Consider the following 19,489-nt stretch of genomic DNA (forward strand, 5'->3'; position numbering starts at 1 on the left):
AAATAAAAAAAACTTTTTAAATGAGTGAAAACAGCCTTAAGGTGGTTAGCACACTGGGAGCGTTTTTTCCGAAAAGCGATGGAGAAACGCCGCTAAAAGTCCGAAAAACGCGCTCGGTGTGTGGGGACCTTTATACTCTTGTAATGATGAAGCATGGTCTTAATCTTTGAGAAGAATATCAAACACATAAATGCACGTGTGATGAGTGTGAGTGCATTCGTGGAATAAGTACTCTCTTTACATATAGCAATACCATGATGTGGAAATACAAGTAAAAGGGTTGTATTGAAGATGTTACAAGTAATAGTACTAAAAACTAATAGTACTACAAACTACAATAAATGTGCGGAGCACAGGTCTCCGCCAGGCCAGGTTGCCTGGATCAAGCCCCCAGACTTTGGAAGGCACGCAGTCATATAGCCATTGGAATTAGAAATGAAAAATCACACCCGTGTGAAATGAGGGGCGCTCAATAAACTTAATACACACATGTTTTACGTGTAACCTCTATTAATCTAACTCTAATATATTAAAGTCTAACTCATGTTGCTATATGATTAGGTGATGTGATGATGAACAAATTCCCTCTATTGTTAATGGGATTTAATGTTTGTGTTATAGGGACATAACAAACATTAAGTTCTCTTCATTGTCAATGGCGTTTTTAAAACAAACATTGAACTAAAAACAAACATTAAACCTGTATAAAGGAGGCTATATATAGCGCCCCTCAAAAAACAGAATGACGTTGATTGTACGTGCCATGGTTCAGTTCAGTATAGGCCAAAAACATGAACTGGGCCATTGTAGCACCTCAATGAGGTGAGTAGAGAAAGACATTGGGCGGAGGTTCTTCCTTGGTCTATTCTATAGTGGGAATGTGCGTGCAAAGTTTCACGGGTGCAGTACTTAGTTTAGACAGTTTTTGGTTTAGACTAGTCATTTGGTTAGACCAGTCATTAGTCCTACAACTACAACCTATGATCTCAAACCCTCACCCTAAACCTAACCTCCCACCGGGGTAGCACACCTAAACCTAACCTTAACCCGCATGTCTAACCAATGACTGGTCAAAACTAAGTAATGCACCCCAAGTTTCACCGCAACCGGACGCTGCGTTCATGACTTGTGGCATTGATCACATGACTACAAAAATTGAATTGTGTTTAGGTAAGACAAAATAAATATGTAGCCTAGGAGTATAGTAGCACAAAATCACACACACAAAATCACACACACAAAATCACACACACACACACACACACACACACACACACACACACACACACACACACACACACACACACACACACACACATTGTAACCCTAAGGTATATACAGGGGGATTGTTCCTTTAACTGTGTTGGCGGGCTGAGTCTGGGACGAGGAGTATTATGGGATGATCTTGTGTTTACTTTGTGTTCTGGTGTGTTCAGGGAAGCAGTCGCATTATTATGAGGAAGAGATATACTACTTTGTTGTTCACTACGGAGGTTGGATACAGAATAGAACCCATGGCTGATCACGTTTGTCCTTTTTGAATTGTTATTTTGTTTATTAACCCATTCTGACCGGGCACCCATTTTGGTGTTAGCATCATGTTATGCTTTACCTATTGAAAAACAGCAGATCTACAAGCTCATAGCGCGCCACCGAGTGGCGCGCTACGAGCTTGTAGGTCTGCTATTTTTGAAAAGTTCGAAGAACGACTGACATTTTTAGAATCTGATCTCAGGTCAGAATGGGTTCATCAGACCAGTGTGTGTCCAGTGGAAACCTCGTATGAATCTGATCTCAGGTCAGAATGGGTTAAATCACCAGTTCTGCAACACGGACTCCTTTTCCTTGTCAGCATATATAGCAAGAAAGCATAAGGATTATTCCGGAGAGTAGAGACACGGTGGTTAACTTATAACATGCACACCAATAATCTTAAAAATAATTTATAGCGGAGTGAAAAGGTACAATATAGTGGGAGTAGAAAGAAATGGACGTACGTATACTCTCAAGTAAGTCAGCACTTGAGTAAATGTATACTTCCAACACTGCGTGCATGCGTGTGAACCTAATTACAGCACTGTGTACAGGGGGAGGGGAGGGGGGGGGGTCCACAAACTGGCTTGTGGTTCACTAAGCTTCTAGAAGACCAGAGGAAATGACTGGAGAGCTCCACTCTTTAACCCTCTAACACCCGCATTAATTTCTACTTGCAAAAAATAGATTTCAACCTTACTACTACTTTGTACTACTAGGACTGATATGACACTAAAAAATATGTTAAAAAATAAAAAAATGAAGTTTGATGAACATTTTATAATAATTATATAATAATTATATAATAATATAATAAATTAATAATTTACATTTGGGGGATATCTTTCACAATAATGAATAAAACATGTTCTAGACATTCTAATGATCACAAAAAAAACATATATTACAATTATTTTACCTACTTTTATTAGGGTAAAGGTCAAAAGTCTTAGGTTAAAAAATGTTCAAACATTTCTTATTTGTGTGAATTTCAGCCTCTGTGGGGGGTGTTTATATGCAAATATCATGACCAATGGCATTGAAATGGCATTGCAATGAATATCACTGATGACGTTTAGGTGAAAAAAGAACAGATTTTTTTTTTTATAATTTAGTAATTAATTAAATTAAATTTGTTGCTAAAAAGCAACTCTGGGTGCTAGAGGGTTAAAGGAAACCAGTTAGACACTTTTATCAGGACTGCGACGTGTCAATAAAAGGCGATTCTTTGATTCCGTATATAATACTCCTCAGGTACGTGCACGCCCTGTACCTGGGCGCGCAGAGCCGCTGGCGCGGCGACCACAAGCGCCACCACTTCTACTGGCGCGTGATGTTCGAGAGCGCCGACATCAGCATGCTGCGTCTGCTGGAGTCCTTCCTGAAGAGCGCCCCGCAGCTGGTACTGCAGCTCAGCATCATGGTCCACACCAGTCAGGTGCTCCCCCTGCAGGGTGAGTCCTGCCACTACAGGCCACCCCCCCTAAAACATAATCAAGTATAGAGCGCCGCAGTCCCGCCCCCTTTCAGAAAAGCGAGTGGCCCAGGAAGTGGAAGCCCCATGGATTCTCCCATCGGCACTTTTAATATAATTTATTTAAAGACGGTTACGCCGCGGACAAAGCCAATTCGGATCGTGACGAATCATGACAATGAACACAATATTTTGGGACGATCAAATCATTAGAAAGAAGAAAAGAAAGTCAGGAGACAACACTATTTGTTTTATTTTTCGTCTTATAAATTATTTGATCGGCCCAAAATATTGTGTTCATTGTCATGATTCGTCACGATCCGAATTGGCTTTGTCCGCGGCGTAACCGTCTTTAAATAAATTATATTAAAAGTGCCGATGGGAGAATGCATATGGGGCTTCCACTTCCTGGGCCACTCGCTTTTCTGAAAGGGGGCGGGACTGCGGCGCTCTATTGTGATTATATAGGAGGAAGATTGTTTTTTCTTTATCAACAAAACGTTTAGTATAGCTGGTTTTCACCCTTACAGCATGGGCACATTTGAGCCGACAGCCGCGGACATAAAGAAGCTGTGGTTTTACGTCATTTCCGAGTTTTTAGACAGCCGGTGGATGTTTTACAAAACAAACTACGAACTACAGGCAAACATTAAATCTGTGTATACAGTAGGAGGGGCTATAGCGGCCCCTCAAAGATACACAGGGAAGACATTTCATTTGCATATTATGATTCATAATAACCACACCTGCAGGGGGTCTATTAGATTATAGAGTAATGTTAATGTTAATTAGGAAAGGACTTTCCTGTTTGCTTTGCTTGATGTTATGTAGAGCACATGCAGCGAACGCCTTGCCTCATATGCCTTACGTAACGTGAGATGTATGTACCTTCCACCACTGCAAGTCTATATACTTCATCAGTGAAGTAACCAAGTACATTTACTTAAACTCAAGTACTGTTCTTAAGTACAATTTTGAAGCATTTGTACTTTACATGAGCATTTCCAATTTCCACCTTTACATCTATACTCCACTACATCTCAGAGGGAAATATTGTAGGCTACTTTTACTCCACTAGAATCATTTATAGATTTTGATTTGACATACATTACCCACTTCAGCCCTATATACATTTTAGACCATCGTGTGCTACTGTGCTTACAGATCTGCTATTTTCAAAATAGATTTTTATACATTTGAAAACTTGAAATGGGACATTTCTGCATAATGACTACTTTTACTTTTAGTAGCCTACTTTAAGCACATTTTGATTCAAATACTTTTGCACTTTTATACCCAAGTACATTTTGAATTCCGGGACTTTTACTTGTACTATTTCTAAAAAAAAATTTACTTGAATGTAGGCTTGGGCGATATTGATTTACCCGTGGCGTTTAAGGCGAGACACCCCAGGTGAATAGGGAAAAAAAGTTAAATAATAGCTATCACAATGAAACTTCTCCAGTTGATTACTTGTATTAAAACTAAGATTTTTTGTATTACAAGTTTTCTGAAATTATATGTTTAAATATGCAAATTAGGCATTATATGCGCTAATTTGCATACATTTCGGGACGATAAATCTGAAGATCGGATAAAGCCAGGTTCAAAATTATCATTTCATTTTGTTGACACATTAGAGACAAAGAAAATTACACATGGGATTTTTGATATCTCTAATTATCACTCCACAAATCAGAAAATAGTGTCAACAGGCATAAAAAACCCAATTTTCGGCATTTTTTTGGTATAAAATGTGATGTAAATCAGGCTGTGAATGATATATCAACAAATCCATGTGTAAATGTCTGCGGAATATAGTTATGAATAAGACTGGAAAGTTTGGTGTATGTGAGTTCAACTGAAGTGGAGATTCTTTGTCCCAAGTATGAGGAAAACTCATTTTGAGAAAACGGCCTTTAAAGATTTGTATTGTAAAATTCCAAAACGTTTTATTTGAAGCCACTATTTTGAGACAAAATATCTCATCCAAACCTTTGCAACAACATATAATGGCATATATCATTGGAAAGGTCTGGACCTCAAGCTGACTGTGGTCTGATCCAAATATGGTCACTTCCTTTGTACCAACAACCAATCATGAAAATAGAGATGGTGGCTTTTCACCCCGAAAAACGAGCTGTCATTGGCTAAAATAAACTATCCAACTAAACATCTAAATCTGTATTTTTAATGTGTATTTTGCTTTAGTTTGAAAGAAAACATGTTTAGGAAGCAAAATAGCAAAAAAAAAAAAAAAAGAAAAATCATGATTTCACCTGGGGTGTCTCACCTTAAGAGGTTAAAATAAAATACTCGTAAATTCATCACACAGACACAGACACACACACACACACACACACACACACACACACACACACACACACACATACAGTAATGTATAGACGTCTATTAAAACGTCCATATTTACATGACGGTAAAATTACGATATTAGTATTACGACGGTATTGGGTATTATTTATCTACTCCGCGATATTACCGATATTGCGGTAAACGGTATATTGCGGTATATATTGCCCAAGCCTATACTTGAACGTGAGTTTTTTTTTTGGAGTGGTGCCAACCACTCCTACAACCATGCAATGTCCGTGTACCTGTGTACCTATATATATCAGTGAGCACGAGTATGTGACTTATTAATACCAGTAGGGGGCGCCAGAAACAGAGAGAGGGGTAGTGCTGTGTCTGCTGCCTGCTAATGAGAGAGAGAGAGAGAGAGAGAGAGAGGGGGGGAATTGCACCACTCGGTTCACACGTGTGTGATTTATTTTTCCACCACTGACTTCTCTGTCCGTCCGTCCGTCCGTCACCGTCACCAGGCCTCTCTGCGTCCGCCTCCCTGGTCTCCCTGTCCTGGATGATGTCCTCGTACCAGAAGGTGCTGAGGGACAGCCGAGACGACAAGCGCTCCATGCGCTACCGGGCCGTGGCGGTGCACATGCTGTGGCAGCTGTTCGGCGTGGGGGCGCGGGCGCTGGCCTTCGCCCTGTTCGCCTCCGCCTTCCCGCTCTACTTTGGCGTCTTCGTCGTGGCGCACTGGTGCCTCGTGACCTTCTGGATCATTCAAGGTGAATCGACGCATTCTTCTGACCCGAGATCAGATTCATACGAGGTTTCCACTGGACACACACTGGTCTGATTAATAGTGATTATAACCTAATTTCTGACCTGAGATCAGATTCTAAAAATGTCAGTCGTTCTTCGATTTCTCAAAAATAGCAGACCTACAAGCTCGTAGCGCGCCACTCGGTGGCGCGCTATGAGCTTGTAGATCTGCTATTTTTCAATAGCTAAAGTACGACATGATGCTAACACCAAAATGGGTTCCCGTTCAGAATGGGTTAAGGGCCGAATTATAACGCTCCCGATATATTTAACCCATTCTGGGCAAGAACCCCCTTTTGGTTGTTTATACTAGCACTCTGTTCTACTTTAGCTGTTGAAGAATCTACAAGATCTACAAGCTCATATATAGCGCGCCATGAGCTTGTATGGTCTGCTATTTTTTTTAAGTCGTGAAAATGTGGCACAAATCTTTGAATATATATTTCAGAGCAAACATTTTTAACTAAGATATTGTCTTCTGGGGGGTGCCTGCCTGGAACTATATATTTTGAGATGGGGGGGTCCGTGGTAACCTGACGCTGCCAGATCCAAGAAGCTTGCTACACAAGTTTGTTGGTTACCCAATACCGCCCCCAGCTGGCAAAGTCAGGTTAGGTCCGTGGCCCGATAGAGATAATTCTGGGGGTCCTTGACTTGAAAAAGGTTGAGCACCGCTGACATAGAAACATGGGTTTTTCAGAAAAATGTTAGGATTTAGAAGCCTTTTTTTTTATCGACCTCAGTCCAAAATGGGTTAAAAAAGAAGGAATTGAAAAACCCAAAAGGTAGCACATCCAAAAATTCAAATAAATGGAGGACAAAGTAGGCCTATACTCACATTTCCACTTTTTTATTGGCACACGCTTACACGTTTCGGTTATGTGCCTTCATCAGAGTGCTCTGATGAAGGCTATACCTTTTTGGGATTTTTTAGTTAGTTAGTTAGTTAGCTAGTTAGAGGCTAGCACTCCACCCACTGAAAACCATTGTTGATGCACAACCTATTGTTCTCATTCACGTGTATAGGTCCCACTATTGGTGATTATTCGCTCGATTGCTTTTTTTTTTCTTCGATCGGTCGAATAATCGATAAACACTTTTTTTTTTAATTAATTGTTTATTTCATGTCGTCGTCACCGTCGGGCAGAAACACACCTATCTCCATTTTTCAACTTTCGTATTATAGAACAATCTGTGCTACTTTACAGCCTTTACGTCTGTGTCTGGGTTTTTACAAATATTGAAACGATGAAAAGTATTAGAAAAGCGATTCTGACTAAACCTCCTAACATTGGATCCTCAAACTGTCAAACCAGCTAACTCTAACTTGTGGAGTTAGGTGGTTTGTCCCCCATTAATTAGAAAAATCCTATCTCCACATTAATAGTAAAAAAAAAAAAAAACTCCTAACTCCACTTAATCCGTTCTGGACGGGAACCCCTTTTGGTGTTTTAACTAAACATTATGTTATGCTTTAGCTATTGAAAAATAGCAAATCTATGGCGCGCTACGAGCTTGTAGGTCTGCTATTTTTGAAAAATCCTGAAAATGCGGCACAAATCTTTGAATATATATTCTTTCAGAAGTCTTTTTTTTTTTTTTTTCTCGACGTCAGGCCTAAATGGGTTGAACTGGATTTGGGTAAAGTGATGATAATATAAAGACACATTCAAATATCATGACAATGAATAAAGTCAATGTATAGCCTAAACTAAATCGCTTATTCGCTTGACTTTAATACACTTACCTGTCTTTTATTATGACCAGTGTTTTGTCCCAAACGGGCTGCCATAAAAAGGGCAGACTAGCCTAAGAAGCATTTAATTCTTGCACATGTATACACTCGTTGTTGGATACATACACAATAACATCAGATTACGGTGAGAAAATGGTTCATCCTGGCACGGTGGCACAGTCGGTACCACTGTCACCTCACAGCTAGAAGTTCCTGGGTTCGCCTGCTGGGGCGCTCCTCCACGTAATCAGTGCCCCTACCCTATATATAGGCGGGGTTGGCAAAAGGGCCTTTCTGTGTGGAGTTTGCGTGCATGTTCTCCCAGTGTAGAGTCCCCATATGGTAGGTATAACCTCACAAAAAAACGTGCAGTAATCCTGGTCTCTGGCTCTGCCTCCCCCTGGCCAGCCTCCAGTTATTCCAACCAGTTCCTTCCTGGTTGGAATAACCTGTCAGGTCGATAAGAAAGCAGCTTGGACTCCTCATGCATTGAAGGAGAATGAGGTCAGTCCGTTGCTCTCCCCGGGTTGGTCAGAGGGAGTGTGAGCACCTGCACGATTACATTAGACAACTGGCACTGAGTGAAAACAATGGGTTACAAAAAATCGTGGGATATAAAAAAAAAGAAAAAAAAGATGGAGTGCCACAATTTTTGTATTTTTCCAGTTTTTCATGTGTCTATGAGGTGACAGTAGGCTACTTCATCAGACACCTTGGGGTCGTTTTTATGTGCAATGGTGTATTCCCTTTGTATTTAGGGTTTCTTCCTGGAGGCTGAACCCTTGACAGTCAAACGTGCCAATGAAATAAACAGTAATATAGTGACTTCACATTATCAGCCCCTCCCCTAACCCCTCCCCCTTTATCATACAACTACAGCTGTGGGTGCGGCTTAACTTCAGGTGGATCAGCACCCACCAGGCAAACCAGGCATACTTAACGAACTGGTGGGGGTGCCCACTTAAAAACGACTGTTTAACAAATATAAAAGAAATAAAAAAGAAAGAAAAAGAAAGAAAGAAAAAGAATAAAAAGAAATCTTCCCCCTTACATAACAATTAGACCTGATGATGATCATGTTTTAGGGTGGGGGAAAAAAAAAAATCACGGCACTATATATACTCCATCTTTAATCCGGAATTCTGTTTTCACTGTGCCACACACACACACACACACACACACACACACACACACACACACACACACACACCTCTCCAACCCCGACAACAGGCGAGACGGACTTCTGCATGTCCAAGTGGGAGGAGATCGTCTACAACATGATGGTGGGCGTGGTCTACGTCTTCTGCTGGTTCAGCGTGCGCGAGGGGCGCACGCGCTGCCGCATGGCGCTCTACAGCCTGGTGGTGCTCGGCCAGAACGTGGCGCTCACCGCCGCGTGGTACGTGTACCGCGGCGCGCCGCCGCACGGCAACAACAACGGCGGCGGGCGCACCGCCGACTTCACCGCCGTGGTGCTGGTGTGCGTGGTGGCCAGCAGCTACGCCCTGGGGACCTTCTTCATGTCCGTGTACTACTGCCTGCTGCACCCCGACGGCCCCGTCTCGGGCTGGGGCGGGGCGTTCACCGCGGGGGACAAGGAGGGAGCGGGGGGCGGCGGCGGCGGCGGGGCGGCGGCCCCCGACGTCCTGGGCTCCCCCCGGGGGGCCTCCTCCTCTGCCCTCCCCCCCGACGTGGTGGGCAGCCCCCCGAGGACCCTCCAGAGGACTAAAGGGGGAGGAGGGGGGGGGGAGCAGGGGGGGGGAGGAGGCGGCGGCGGCGGCATCGTCGGGGACGTGTTTCAGGTGCGAGGAGGAGCCGCCACGCGTGCGGCGGTCGCCTCCTCCCACCTGGCCTCCCCCCCCAGGACCGAGGGGCCGGTGATCCGCATAGACCTGCCCAGGAAGAGGTACCCGGCGTGGGACGCCCACTTCATCGACCGGCGGCTGCGCAGGACCATCCTGGCGCTGGAGGGCGCGGCGCCGGTCACGCCGCGGATCCAGTACCGCTGTCTGGGGGGGGGGTCGACGACGCCCAAGGAGGTGACGGAGTACGAGACCACCGTGTGATACGACGAGGTTTCAACCTTGACGGATTAACCGGCGGACAACAATTTAACAAAACAAAGCGAACGCTCGCCGAGCCGGACCCCCACTCCTTATCTGGAGGGGGGGGGGGGGGGGGGGGGGGTAGAATTTGTTCTTGTTTCATTTGTGGGGGCAAAGTGAGTCATGTGGAGGTGTGGACGACGCGCACACAGTTCGGTTCTGTGTCACGTCTTCCGGGGTCAGGGCACAGGTACAGGAAGCGGTCGAAGAGCCGCGGGACCCCCGATGCATCAAAACGTTCCTCCGCGTTTCCTCCCAACTCGAGTCGTTTTTCCCCCTCGCGCCTTATAAGCCCCGCCTCCGAGCGAGGAAGCGGCACACAGCTGGATCACTGGAGCACTAACGGAGCCCCTCAAAGGAGCCACGAAGGACGTCGCTTTTGTCGGGGCAGAAACCTCAGATCTCCATTCCAACTTTTTGTTTTCGTAGATCAACAACGCCCTATACTTTGTCACACCACAGCGTCACAAATAAGCACCAAAAGTATATATAGCAGAACCACACGCTCGGAACGCGACCCGAAGCCGCGCGGCTCGGAGCGCATTCTGAGCTTGTCGATGTGCTATACTTATGATGTTGAGTCATGAAAAGTAACAGTTTTGGAGATTGGGAGGTTTACACGCTAAACACATAGACGGCAGACTTGATGCAGATCCTCGCTTCGAGACGCTTGGGGGGTGTGTGTGTGTGTGTGCGTGTGTGGGGGGGGGGGTGGGGTGCTCCTCTCTCATCGCTCTAAGCTCCTCCCTTGGAACGCGACCCGGAGGATGGGAGGAGGACATTTGAGTTTTGGGAACCCCGTCTGGCCATTATAGTTAAAGAGTTAGTTAACGAGTCCACAACACTGATTGGCCGCTCAGTGAGGCCTCGTTCACACGTACCAAACGCCAATCGGGCAAATGTTTGGTCGGTTTTTTTCCCGTTCTTTCGGGCCACCACAATGCTGTGACACCCAAGGGGAGTCACATGGTTTGATCAAACATTTGTGTGTGGAGTTTGCATGTTCTCCCCGTGTCCCCTAGGGTATAGGTACCCTCACAAAAACATGCAGTAATCCTGGTCTCTAAAACTACCTCCCCCTGGCCAGCCCGGGGGCGCCTGATGGAGGGGAACGGAACTGGTTGGAATAACGTGTTCCTTCCACGCGCTATACGTCCAACCAGGGAAACTCCCCCCCCCCCCTGTCAGGTGTAAAGGAGCAACTTGGACACTCAGGCATGAAGGAATCATGAGTTCAAGTCCGTTGCTCTCCCCAGGTTGGCGGAGGGTGTGTAGAGCCCAGGATCACATTAGATGATTGAGACAGGGGTGAAAAATGGGTTAAAAAATTGTGGGATAATTGTGTTCTGCCCCCCCCCCCTCAAACAAAAATGTCTGGTCAAACCATGTGACTCCCCATTGGAAAAGCATTGTGGTGGCCCCAAAGAAAAACGGCCAAACATTTGCTTGATTGGTACACATTTATAAGGCGACGTTAGGCTGAGGGTATAGAATCAAACCAGAGGATGAAAGGTTCGCGACGTCGTCGAGCTACATCGGATCCAACGTATAGTTATTATATAGTTCCATATCGTTGCTATATATCGGGGAGAAATCTCTTATCTCCATATTTTAACTTTTTTGTATTTTCTCGTACATGAACACTCTACTTGATCATACATATACTGCGGCGTCACACAGACATCATCAAAGGTAACAGATTCCGCAAGGCGCGAGGCGCGTTCTGGAGCTTGTATACGTCTGCTACTTTTAATGCTTTTGAATTTGAATCCTCAAAAGGGACATTATGAGGTTTCCACCAGACAGAGACGATATTAACCCATGTTGGACTGAGGTCGATTTAAAAAAAAGGCTTCTAAATCCTAACATTTTTCTGAAAAATCCATGTTTCTGTGTCAGTGGTGCTCAACTTTTTGAGGACCCCCAGAATTATCTCTATTGGGCCACGGACCCCCATCTCGAAATATGTAGTTCCAGGGACCCCCCAGAAGCAAATATTTTAGTTAAAAATGTTGGCTCTGAAATATATAATCAATGATTTGCGCCACATTTTAACGATTTTTCTGAAATAGCAGACCTATACAAGCCACCGAGTGGTGCGCTATGAGCTTGAGCTATTTTTCAACAGCTAAATTAAAACATACTGTTTAAAACACAGCCCAAAATGGATTAAAACAAGCAGACACACTTAATCGCTTTCACACCTCGCACTGACAAAAATAGCCGTTCTTACACGTACACGTATAAACGCGTGTGTTGTGTAACTAACTCACGGTTAAACTCCGCTACTTATGCACGGCACTGTCATGAGGACGAAGTACATTATGCAATAGGAATAGGGCATTAATAAATGATGAAAAAGAAAGATGAAATATGGAGATACAAGGTTTCTGCCGACATCTTGTGGTATAAACGATGGGGTCAAAAGGTCCACCCGGCGTCGTTGTCGATATTCGTTCACACTGAAGTCTTTATCGTCCTGAACTTTAAAACGGCAGTTTAATGAGTGGAATGTAAAAAAAGAAAAAAAGAAGATGAGAAAAACTGTTGAAATGTGACTCTGTGTACGAGTTTCAGAGCATTTTCAAGGTGTCAGTGGAATTATGAAGAACAAGAATGAACCTGCCCACTCATCTGCAGAAATGTAATTTATCGACGCAGATATAGCAGACGACTGAGCGGGTTTATTCTTACTTTCCAACCCAGCACCTCGACCGCGTGATATGTGCATATTATATTAGTTTTGGTCAGTGGGATTAACAACATTCCTGTCATAAAACATTTTGTATTCAAGGTAAGCTATAAGGAGAAAAGAAACTATGATATTTGTGTGTGTTTACAAAAAGAAATCCATCTTTCAGGGGCCGTGCCTCAATATCATTATCTCATGTCCCTGCAGAATGGGTTCACGTATTTGAACATTAACCATCATCATTTACATGATATTTGCAGTATGTATGTACAGTATGTATAGGTATGTATGTATATATGTGTGTGTGTGTGTGTGTGTGTGTGTGTGTGTGTGTGTGTGTGTGCGTGTGTGTGTGTGTGTGTGTGTGTGTGTGTGTGTGTGTGTGTGTGTGTGTGTGCGCGTGCGTGCGTGCGTGCGTGACTAATGGTGTTAGGCATTGACCTACTGTATGTGTGTGTGTGTGTGTGTGTGTGTGTGTGTGTATGTATGTATGTGTGTGTGTGTGTGTGTGTGTGTGTGTGTGTGTGTGTGTGTGTGTGTGTGTGTGTGTGTGTGTGTGTGTGTATGTATGTATGTATGTATGTATGTTTTTATCATATGACTGCTAGCGGTCATATTTGTCATTACGTTTTCATGTTACAACCCCCCCCCCCCCCCCCCCCCCAAAAAAAAGAACTGGATATTCATTTTATGTGATATTTAGCTGCAGTGTGAAGAAAGAATTAAGGGTATAGGACTATACGTGAAGGACAAAATGGTGTACAGTAATCCATACTGTACACGTTTGAGCTGTCAAAATACACGGCGCACGTGACACCAGGACATGAGCTTTGATATGATCCATGTTTAATCAGGGTGTCAGCATTGATGTTCTGTAGAATACAGTGTGTGTGTGTGTGTGTGTGTGTGTGTGTGTGTGTGTGTGTGTGTGTGCGTGCGTGTGACTGTGTGTTCGTGTGTGCGTGTGCGCGCGCGCGTGTGTCTAAGGCTCTGTGCAGTGTGCACACGCACACAAAGTGCTGATGTACGCAGAAATATATGTTATGAGTGTTCTGTCGTGCGCATTTCATTTCAAACATTGAGCTTGATTCATAATTCCTATTCCTATAAGAAAAAGGGAAAAAAAACTAAATCTACGAGCTCTTGTGATCTTGTAGATCAGCTTTTTTTTTCAGTGCAAGCGGAAGCATAAATCGGCATTATACTGTCATTGAGATGTGATGACGGGTTTTCGTTCATCTCATAAGTCCAGTCAGCTGAGTTCTTTGGGTTTCCGGCCCACTCCCATGCTTGTCCCCCGTGATAAAGCGCCATATCCACCCGTGTTGCTGCGGTAACGGCGGTAAACAAAGCTCCGGGCTTTGATCGTGGTGCTAACATGACATGACAGATGAGTTTGTGTATTGTAAACAAACAGACAGTCAGTTGTCCCTGGGCTGCTGTACCTCACCACCACCACCACCACCACCACCACGTGACAACCACCACACAACGCTATACAAAGCAAGCCTTAACTGCTGGTCCACAGACAGACTGGAACACAACAACAAGACCAACACAAAGATGAGGAGTTCATTTTGTTGTTGTTTGAGAATAAAGACAAAAATGTGTTTACTTGACAAGTTATTGTGTGAGTGTGAGTGTGTGTGCGTGTGCGTGTGCGTGTGCGTGTGCGTGTGTGTGTGTGTGTGCGTGTGCGTGTGTGTGTGTGCGTGTGCGTGTGAGAGAGAGAGAGAGAGAGAGAGAGAGAGAGCTAATTAAGGAGGCAGACGGTTGTGATTGGATTGAGTCTGAGCCTGCTGGGTGAGTCAGTGGATTACAGGTGTAAACCCCCCGCACACACACACACACACACACACACGTAATCAATAGTTAATTGTCTCCACCAGGCCTACACACACTCCCTGAATGCCACAGCTGAACCTCTGCCCCAAGGTTTTCACACTGGCCTCTTATAGCGCCACCAGGATGCCGCTTTGTGCAAAACACTTTTTTGGACAGTATAGGGCCTACACCTATAAAGATTTTGTTCAAACATCACGCAAATTGGTACACAGGGCTCCATCTTGCGCCACCCTAATCCCTTATCCCTCAACTTATTTGCCATTTTTTACTATTTTGAAAATCATTTAAAGGTAGAGTAAGTGATTTCACTTAATTCAAATATCACTTATTTTTTTGTTTTGTTGTGATAATCCTCTCTACTATAGAGTGTGCTGACCATATAAGGAGTTCCTCCCTGTCCCCAGTTAACCCCTGAGGGTCAAAAAACCTTAGGTTTCATTTTTGACTCTATCCTGATTGGACGAAGGCTTAGGTCCCACAGCCAAAAACGAAACCTAAGGTTTTTTGAGTGAAATCACTTACTCTACCTTTAAAAATAGTTCAGCTAGCTGATTTACATGCCGTGAGCATTGTAGATCAGCTATTTGAACTATTTTAAAAGGTTTTTTTAAATAGTAAAAAAATAAATGGCAACTAGCCGATCTACATCTACAGTACATCGTGAGCTTGTAGATCAGCTATTTCATGGGTGTCAAACTCAAGGCCCGCGGGCCAAATGTGGCCCGCCATGTCATTTAATGTGGCCCGCCTGCCTCAAGCAAAAAAAAAAAAATATATATAGGCTTATAAGTAAGGCTGCATGATATATCGAACATGTACCTTCATCAGAGTGGAGAATATAAGTATAAATCAAGTTGAGCAAAGCCACTCTTCTCTGCCCCTCTCTCTAACAGACACAGTTAACGATTGCTTGTTAAGTGCCTGCCAGACAGACAATCAGATGAAATGAAGGCAGGTGTAGAGTAGAGTGTAGACTAGTGAACTGAACATGTTCTCTTTATATCAAGTACTTCCTACCAGCCCCTTATGAAACTACTTCTCCCCAAATCCAAATGGATTTCATTTTCCATCCTGAATGGCAGTAACTAGCATACAATGAGAACTGAGAAGATCTCCACAAAGGTTTACTCATCAAAACTGATTATATAACTGTAACCATCAAAGCATGCACTCAACATAATGGTTATGTGACCATGGCATGTGCATAATATAAAATCTTATACGTTTTATCTGATATTGATTAATATGGGGGGTGGGTTCAATTAATCGATTATTAATCGGCAGAGCTGTCGACTATTCAATTTGGCTGATGTTCCCTACAAGTTACAACAAGTGAGTAAGTGACTATCTCTCTTCCATACTGGTGTGTGGCGTCTCTTGCGTGATATGATGAAGTAGAACGGTGCCGTGCACATTATAGGGACAAAGTCGTGTGTGTGTGTATGTGTGTGTGTGTGTGTGTGTGAATGTGTGAAGACCCATCTTCTCTTTCTGTCATAGTGACATTGTCCTGCATCAGATCATGTCCAAATCAGGTTCTCCAATCTCCAGTAGCCTCTTCAGTTTTTTGAAGATTTTTTGAGTGGTGCAACCACTCCCTTACGGAGGTGTGTGTGGCTGGCTGGGTCTGAGCACTATGTGTGTGGCTTGCTGGCTGGCTGGGTCTGAGCACTATGTGTGTGGCTTGCTGGCTGGCTGGGTCTGAGCACTATGTGTGTGGCTGGCTGGCTCTGAGCACTATGTATGTGGCTTGCTGGCTGGCTGGGTCTGAGCACTGTGTGTGGCTGGCTGGCTGGCTGGCTGGGTCTGAGCGCTATGTGTGTGGCTTGCTGGCTGGCTGGCTGGGTCTGAGCATAGATAGATAGATAGATAGATAGATAGATAGATAGATAGATATTATAGCAGTGACTGACTGAAGGGCCTCCCACACCGTCTGCGAACGCCGCGCGTCAAAACAGCCGCCTCCATCATTTTCAATGAACCTATCGCACACCGGCGGCGTCCGACGTGCGCTGACGCGCCGCGTTGGACGGAGCCGGTGTGTGTTGGGCTTGAGACATCGAGCGTGCGTCCGCAACTGGTTGTGGCCCCCATCAAGTGACCTTTTGACCAATGCGGCCCTCGCCCCAAATGAGTTTGACACCCCTGAGCTATTTGAACTATTTTAAAAGGTTTTTTTTAAATAATAAAAAATGGGAAATAAGTTTAGGGATAACTTGGATAAGGGTTAAGGGTTGACGCAAGATATAGCCCTATGTCTCTCTCATAGGCTCCATTTCCGTTTGATCTTTCTATTAAATACATTGTCTTGGGATTTAGCAGTGGGTGTTCCCCCACTAAAGCTGGTATTTTGTTTACCTGTCTAAATGCCTAAAACACCTCCGTTACCGTTATATTATGCATATAGGTCTGGTTTGGGTGTTACAATAATTAAACCAATCACCGTGCCACATATGCCATTGCCTTTATGAGATCCCTTATCCGTTGCCCGTTATGCCCAGTGCTATTTGCTTATACATTCTATAGCCCATGGAAGAGTGTTTCGTCGCTGCCTTGAAGTCTCTTTTTTTCTCCACCCCGCACAGAGCCAAGAACACTCGTCTTTTCATTGAGTCACAACTCGCTCAAATCTCCTCATTTTTTAAATTTTTCAAAGTTCTGTGTAAACTACGAAATCACGGCTTTCATTTGCTGCTGATGAACTGAACGAGCAAATGGAATACACAATGCCTGGTACAAATAACTTATTTGACTATAGCCTACAATTATATAAACACATGGGCCTGATTCTTCAACGCGTTTACGTTGATATAATGACGTGAAGCTAGCGGAAAGGCATTTACGTGGATTTCCCACATTAATTTGGAATTCATGGAAATGGCCGTGAACTTGACGCTCACGTAGGTTGGTCGGAAACTCCGTAAAATCCCACGGGACCTCTTTAGGTGGCGGACGAATTTACGGATATATTCAGAAGGCTTTAGTCTTCATGCTGAATCAATAAATAGTTCCCAAATCGCAGATAAAATATGTAGGCATGTGTCCCGACCCTAACATTGTTCAGCACATAAAAAAATGATATATAAAAGCCGAGTGCACTTGCACTTGTATGCCTATGCATGCATTCTAGAGTCAAGTCCCATAAGGAAACTGCCCCTGCAAGCGACACCTTTTTATTTATTTATTAGGATATTTCTATAGCATGCGCGATTGCGCTGCTCACTTGACAGCCTTCTCTAGGCTACTCAGTTGTGAGCTTGTAGATCGGCTCCCGTGGACTCGCGCTGCATGTTAAAAAACAAACTCACAATTATAATAAGAACATAGGCCTACACTTATCTGCATTCTGCACTGTACGAATCCAACGTTGTTTAGTGTGTGTTAAGTGTTGTTTAGTGAGTCAGTTCTCTGACTGTCGGTGTGTGTGTGTGTGTGTGTGTGTGTGTGTGTGTGTGTGGGGGGGGGGGGCGGACAGCAGCATGCGGCCGCTGAACCGAGTCCAATCTGGGTGAAATTTACATTGGAAAATTAATATAACGGCGCGGTGAGCCCGGCAAGGACAGAACACGGCCTGGCCCGACTGTTATATGGTCTATCTATGGCATTCTATGGTTCACAGACTGACAGACGTGCCGGTCTGACAGACAGACAGCAGTCACGACGAGGGCTATAAATCCACAGCGTGCAATTTGGCCAGTCAGTTTTAAGCCAGCTCACCTTAATTAATTATAATATGGGCAACGTTGTAGCTGTGTAGGCTATATGCTGTAGGCTACTATACATTGATCTCATCATGAGTTTGCCGTGTCCCGCGAATCATTTTAATATGACGACATCATGAAATTAATTTACATCTGATACATCGGATATCTATTTTACTTCTGCAGGCGAGTGTTGTTTCTTTTTTTATAACCCTCAGGTGCATTCATCAGTAGCCTATAAGGGCTTATCATTGCCGAGTTGTAATATAGCATTTGGTCGTGTGGTGAACAGTACAAATTAATATCATGTATTGATATTGATCACATGCATGGATGCCACACACAGAATAGTTTAACTCACTGGATAAACTCACTGGATTATAATTTCTTAAATTCTTCAGACAAGAGGATCCCAATTATTCACTTATGAATGTATATGCTTGTAGGCTACTGTTCTTTATCGCGCAAGCCATGCCCCCCTCCCTCTCTCCCCTCTCTCTCTCTCTCTCTCTCTCTCTCTCTCTCTCTCTCAAAAGACGACTTTTGCATTGACATATATCCGATATTTTAAATATCGGATAGCCTATATTTTACCTCTGACTGCAAAGGTGTGAGTGCAGCACCCGCCTTGGTCCCGAACTTAATTAAATAAATTATAATGATATTGCTTCAGCAGCGGAGCACGCACCGTTGTGGACATTTTAATAGAGTGCGGGCTATATTCATGCATTGACCGCGGCTATGAAGCCGCATAGTCTGCGGCTGCAAAGCCTTTTTTCTTTTTTTGACAGACCAAACTGCTGTCTGCTGAGTCATGCTTGAAGCCTTTTATGGTGCGATATGGGGCGTGGATCAATGCAAATGAGGTTGTCGGGTGCTTTTCCGATCACTTTGCACCCACTGCATTCAGTATGACATACACCTGCGATACGCCAGCGCACCTGTGGTACACACCGCTCTCTGAATAACACGTCATCTCAACGTAGCTTGATCGGACGGATAAATACGATATCTGTTTCCACCACAGTGTAACGGTGGCGGATTTCTTTTTAATGAATCAGGCCCAATGGGCCTGATTCACAACGACGTTTACGGTGATAACATGACGTGAAGCTAGCGGAAAGGCATTTACGTGGATTTCCCACATTAATTTGGAATTCATGGAAATGGCCGTGAACTTGACGCTCACGTAGGTTGGTCGGAAACTCCGTAAAATCCTGCGGGACCTCTTTAGGTGGCGGACGAATTTACGGATATATTCAGAAGGCTTTAGTCTTC

The 19,489-nt window shown here is 44.1% G+C and overlaps 1 protein-coding gene across 1 annotated transcript; it reads left to right on the forward strand.

Moving 5' to 3' along the window:
* Positions 1–817: 817 nt before the first annotated feature.
* LOC308315166 (XK-related protein 7-like) lies at positions 818–9,934 on the forward strand (the record flags this gene model as incomplete). Its single annotated transcript, XM_080763006.1, has 4 exons — positions 818–822; positions 2,788–2,987; positions 5,848–6,096; positions 9,099–9,934. 4 exons carry the CDS (start codon positions 818–820, stop codon positions 9,932–9,934), a joined length of 1,290 nt encoding a protein of 429 aa, XP_080619132.1.
* Between the last annotated feature and the right edge of the window lie 9,555 nt (positions 9,935–19,489).

Source organism: Protomyctophum bolini (assembly GCF_963924005.1).
Source record: "Protomyctophum bolini genome assembly, chromosome: 5".
Taxonomy (NCBI): Eukaryota; Metazoa; Chordata; class Actinopteri; order Myctophiformes; family Myctophidae; genus Protomyctophum; species Protomyctophum bolini.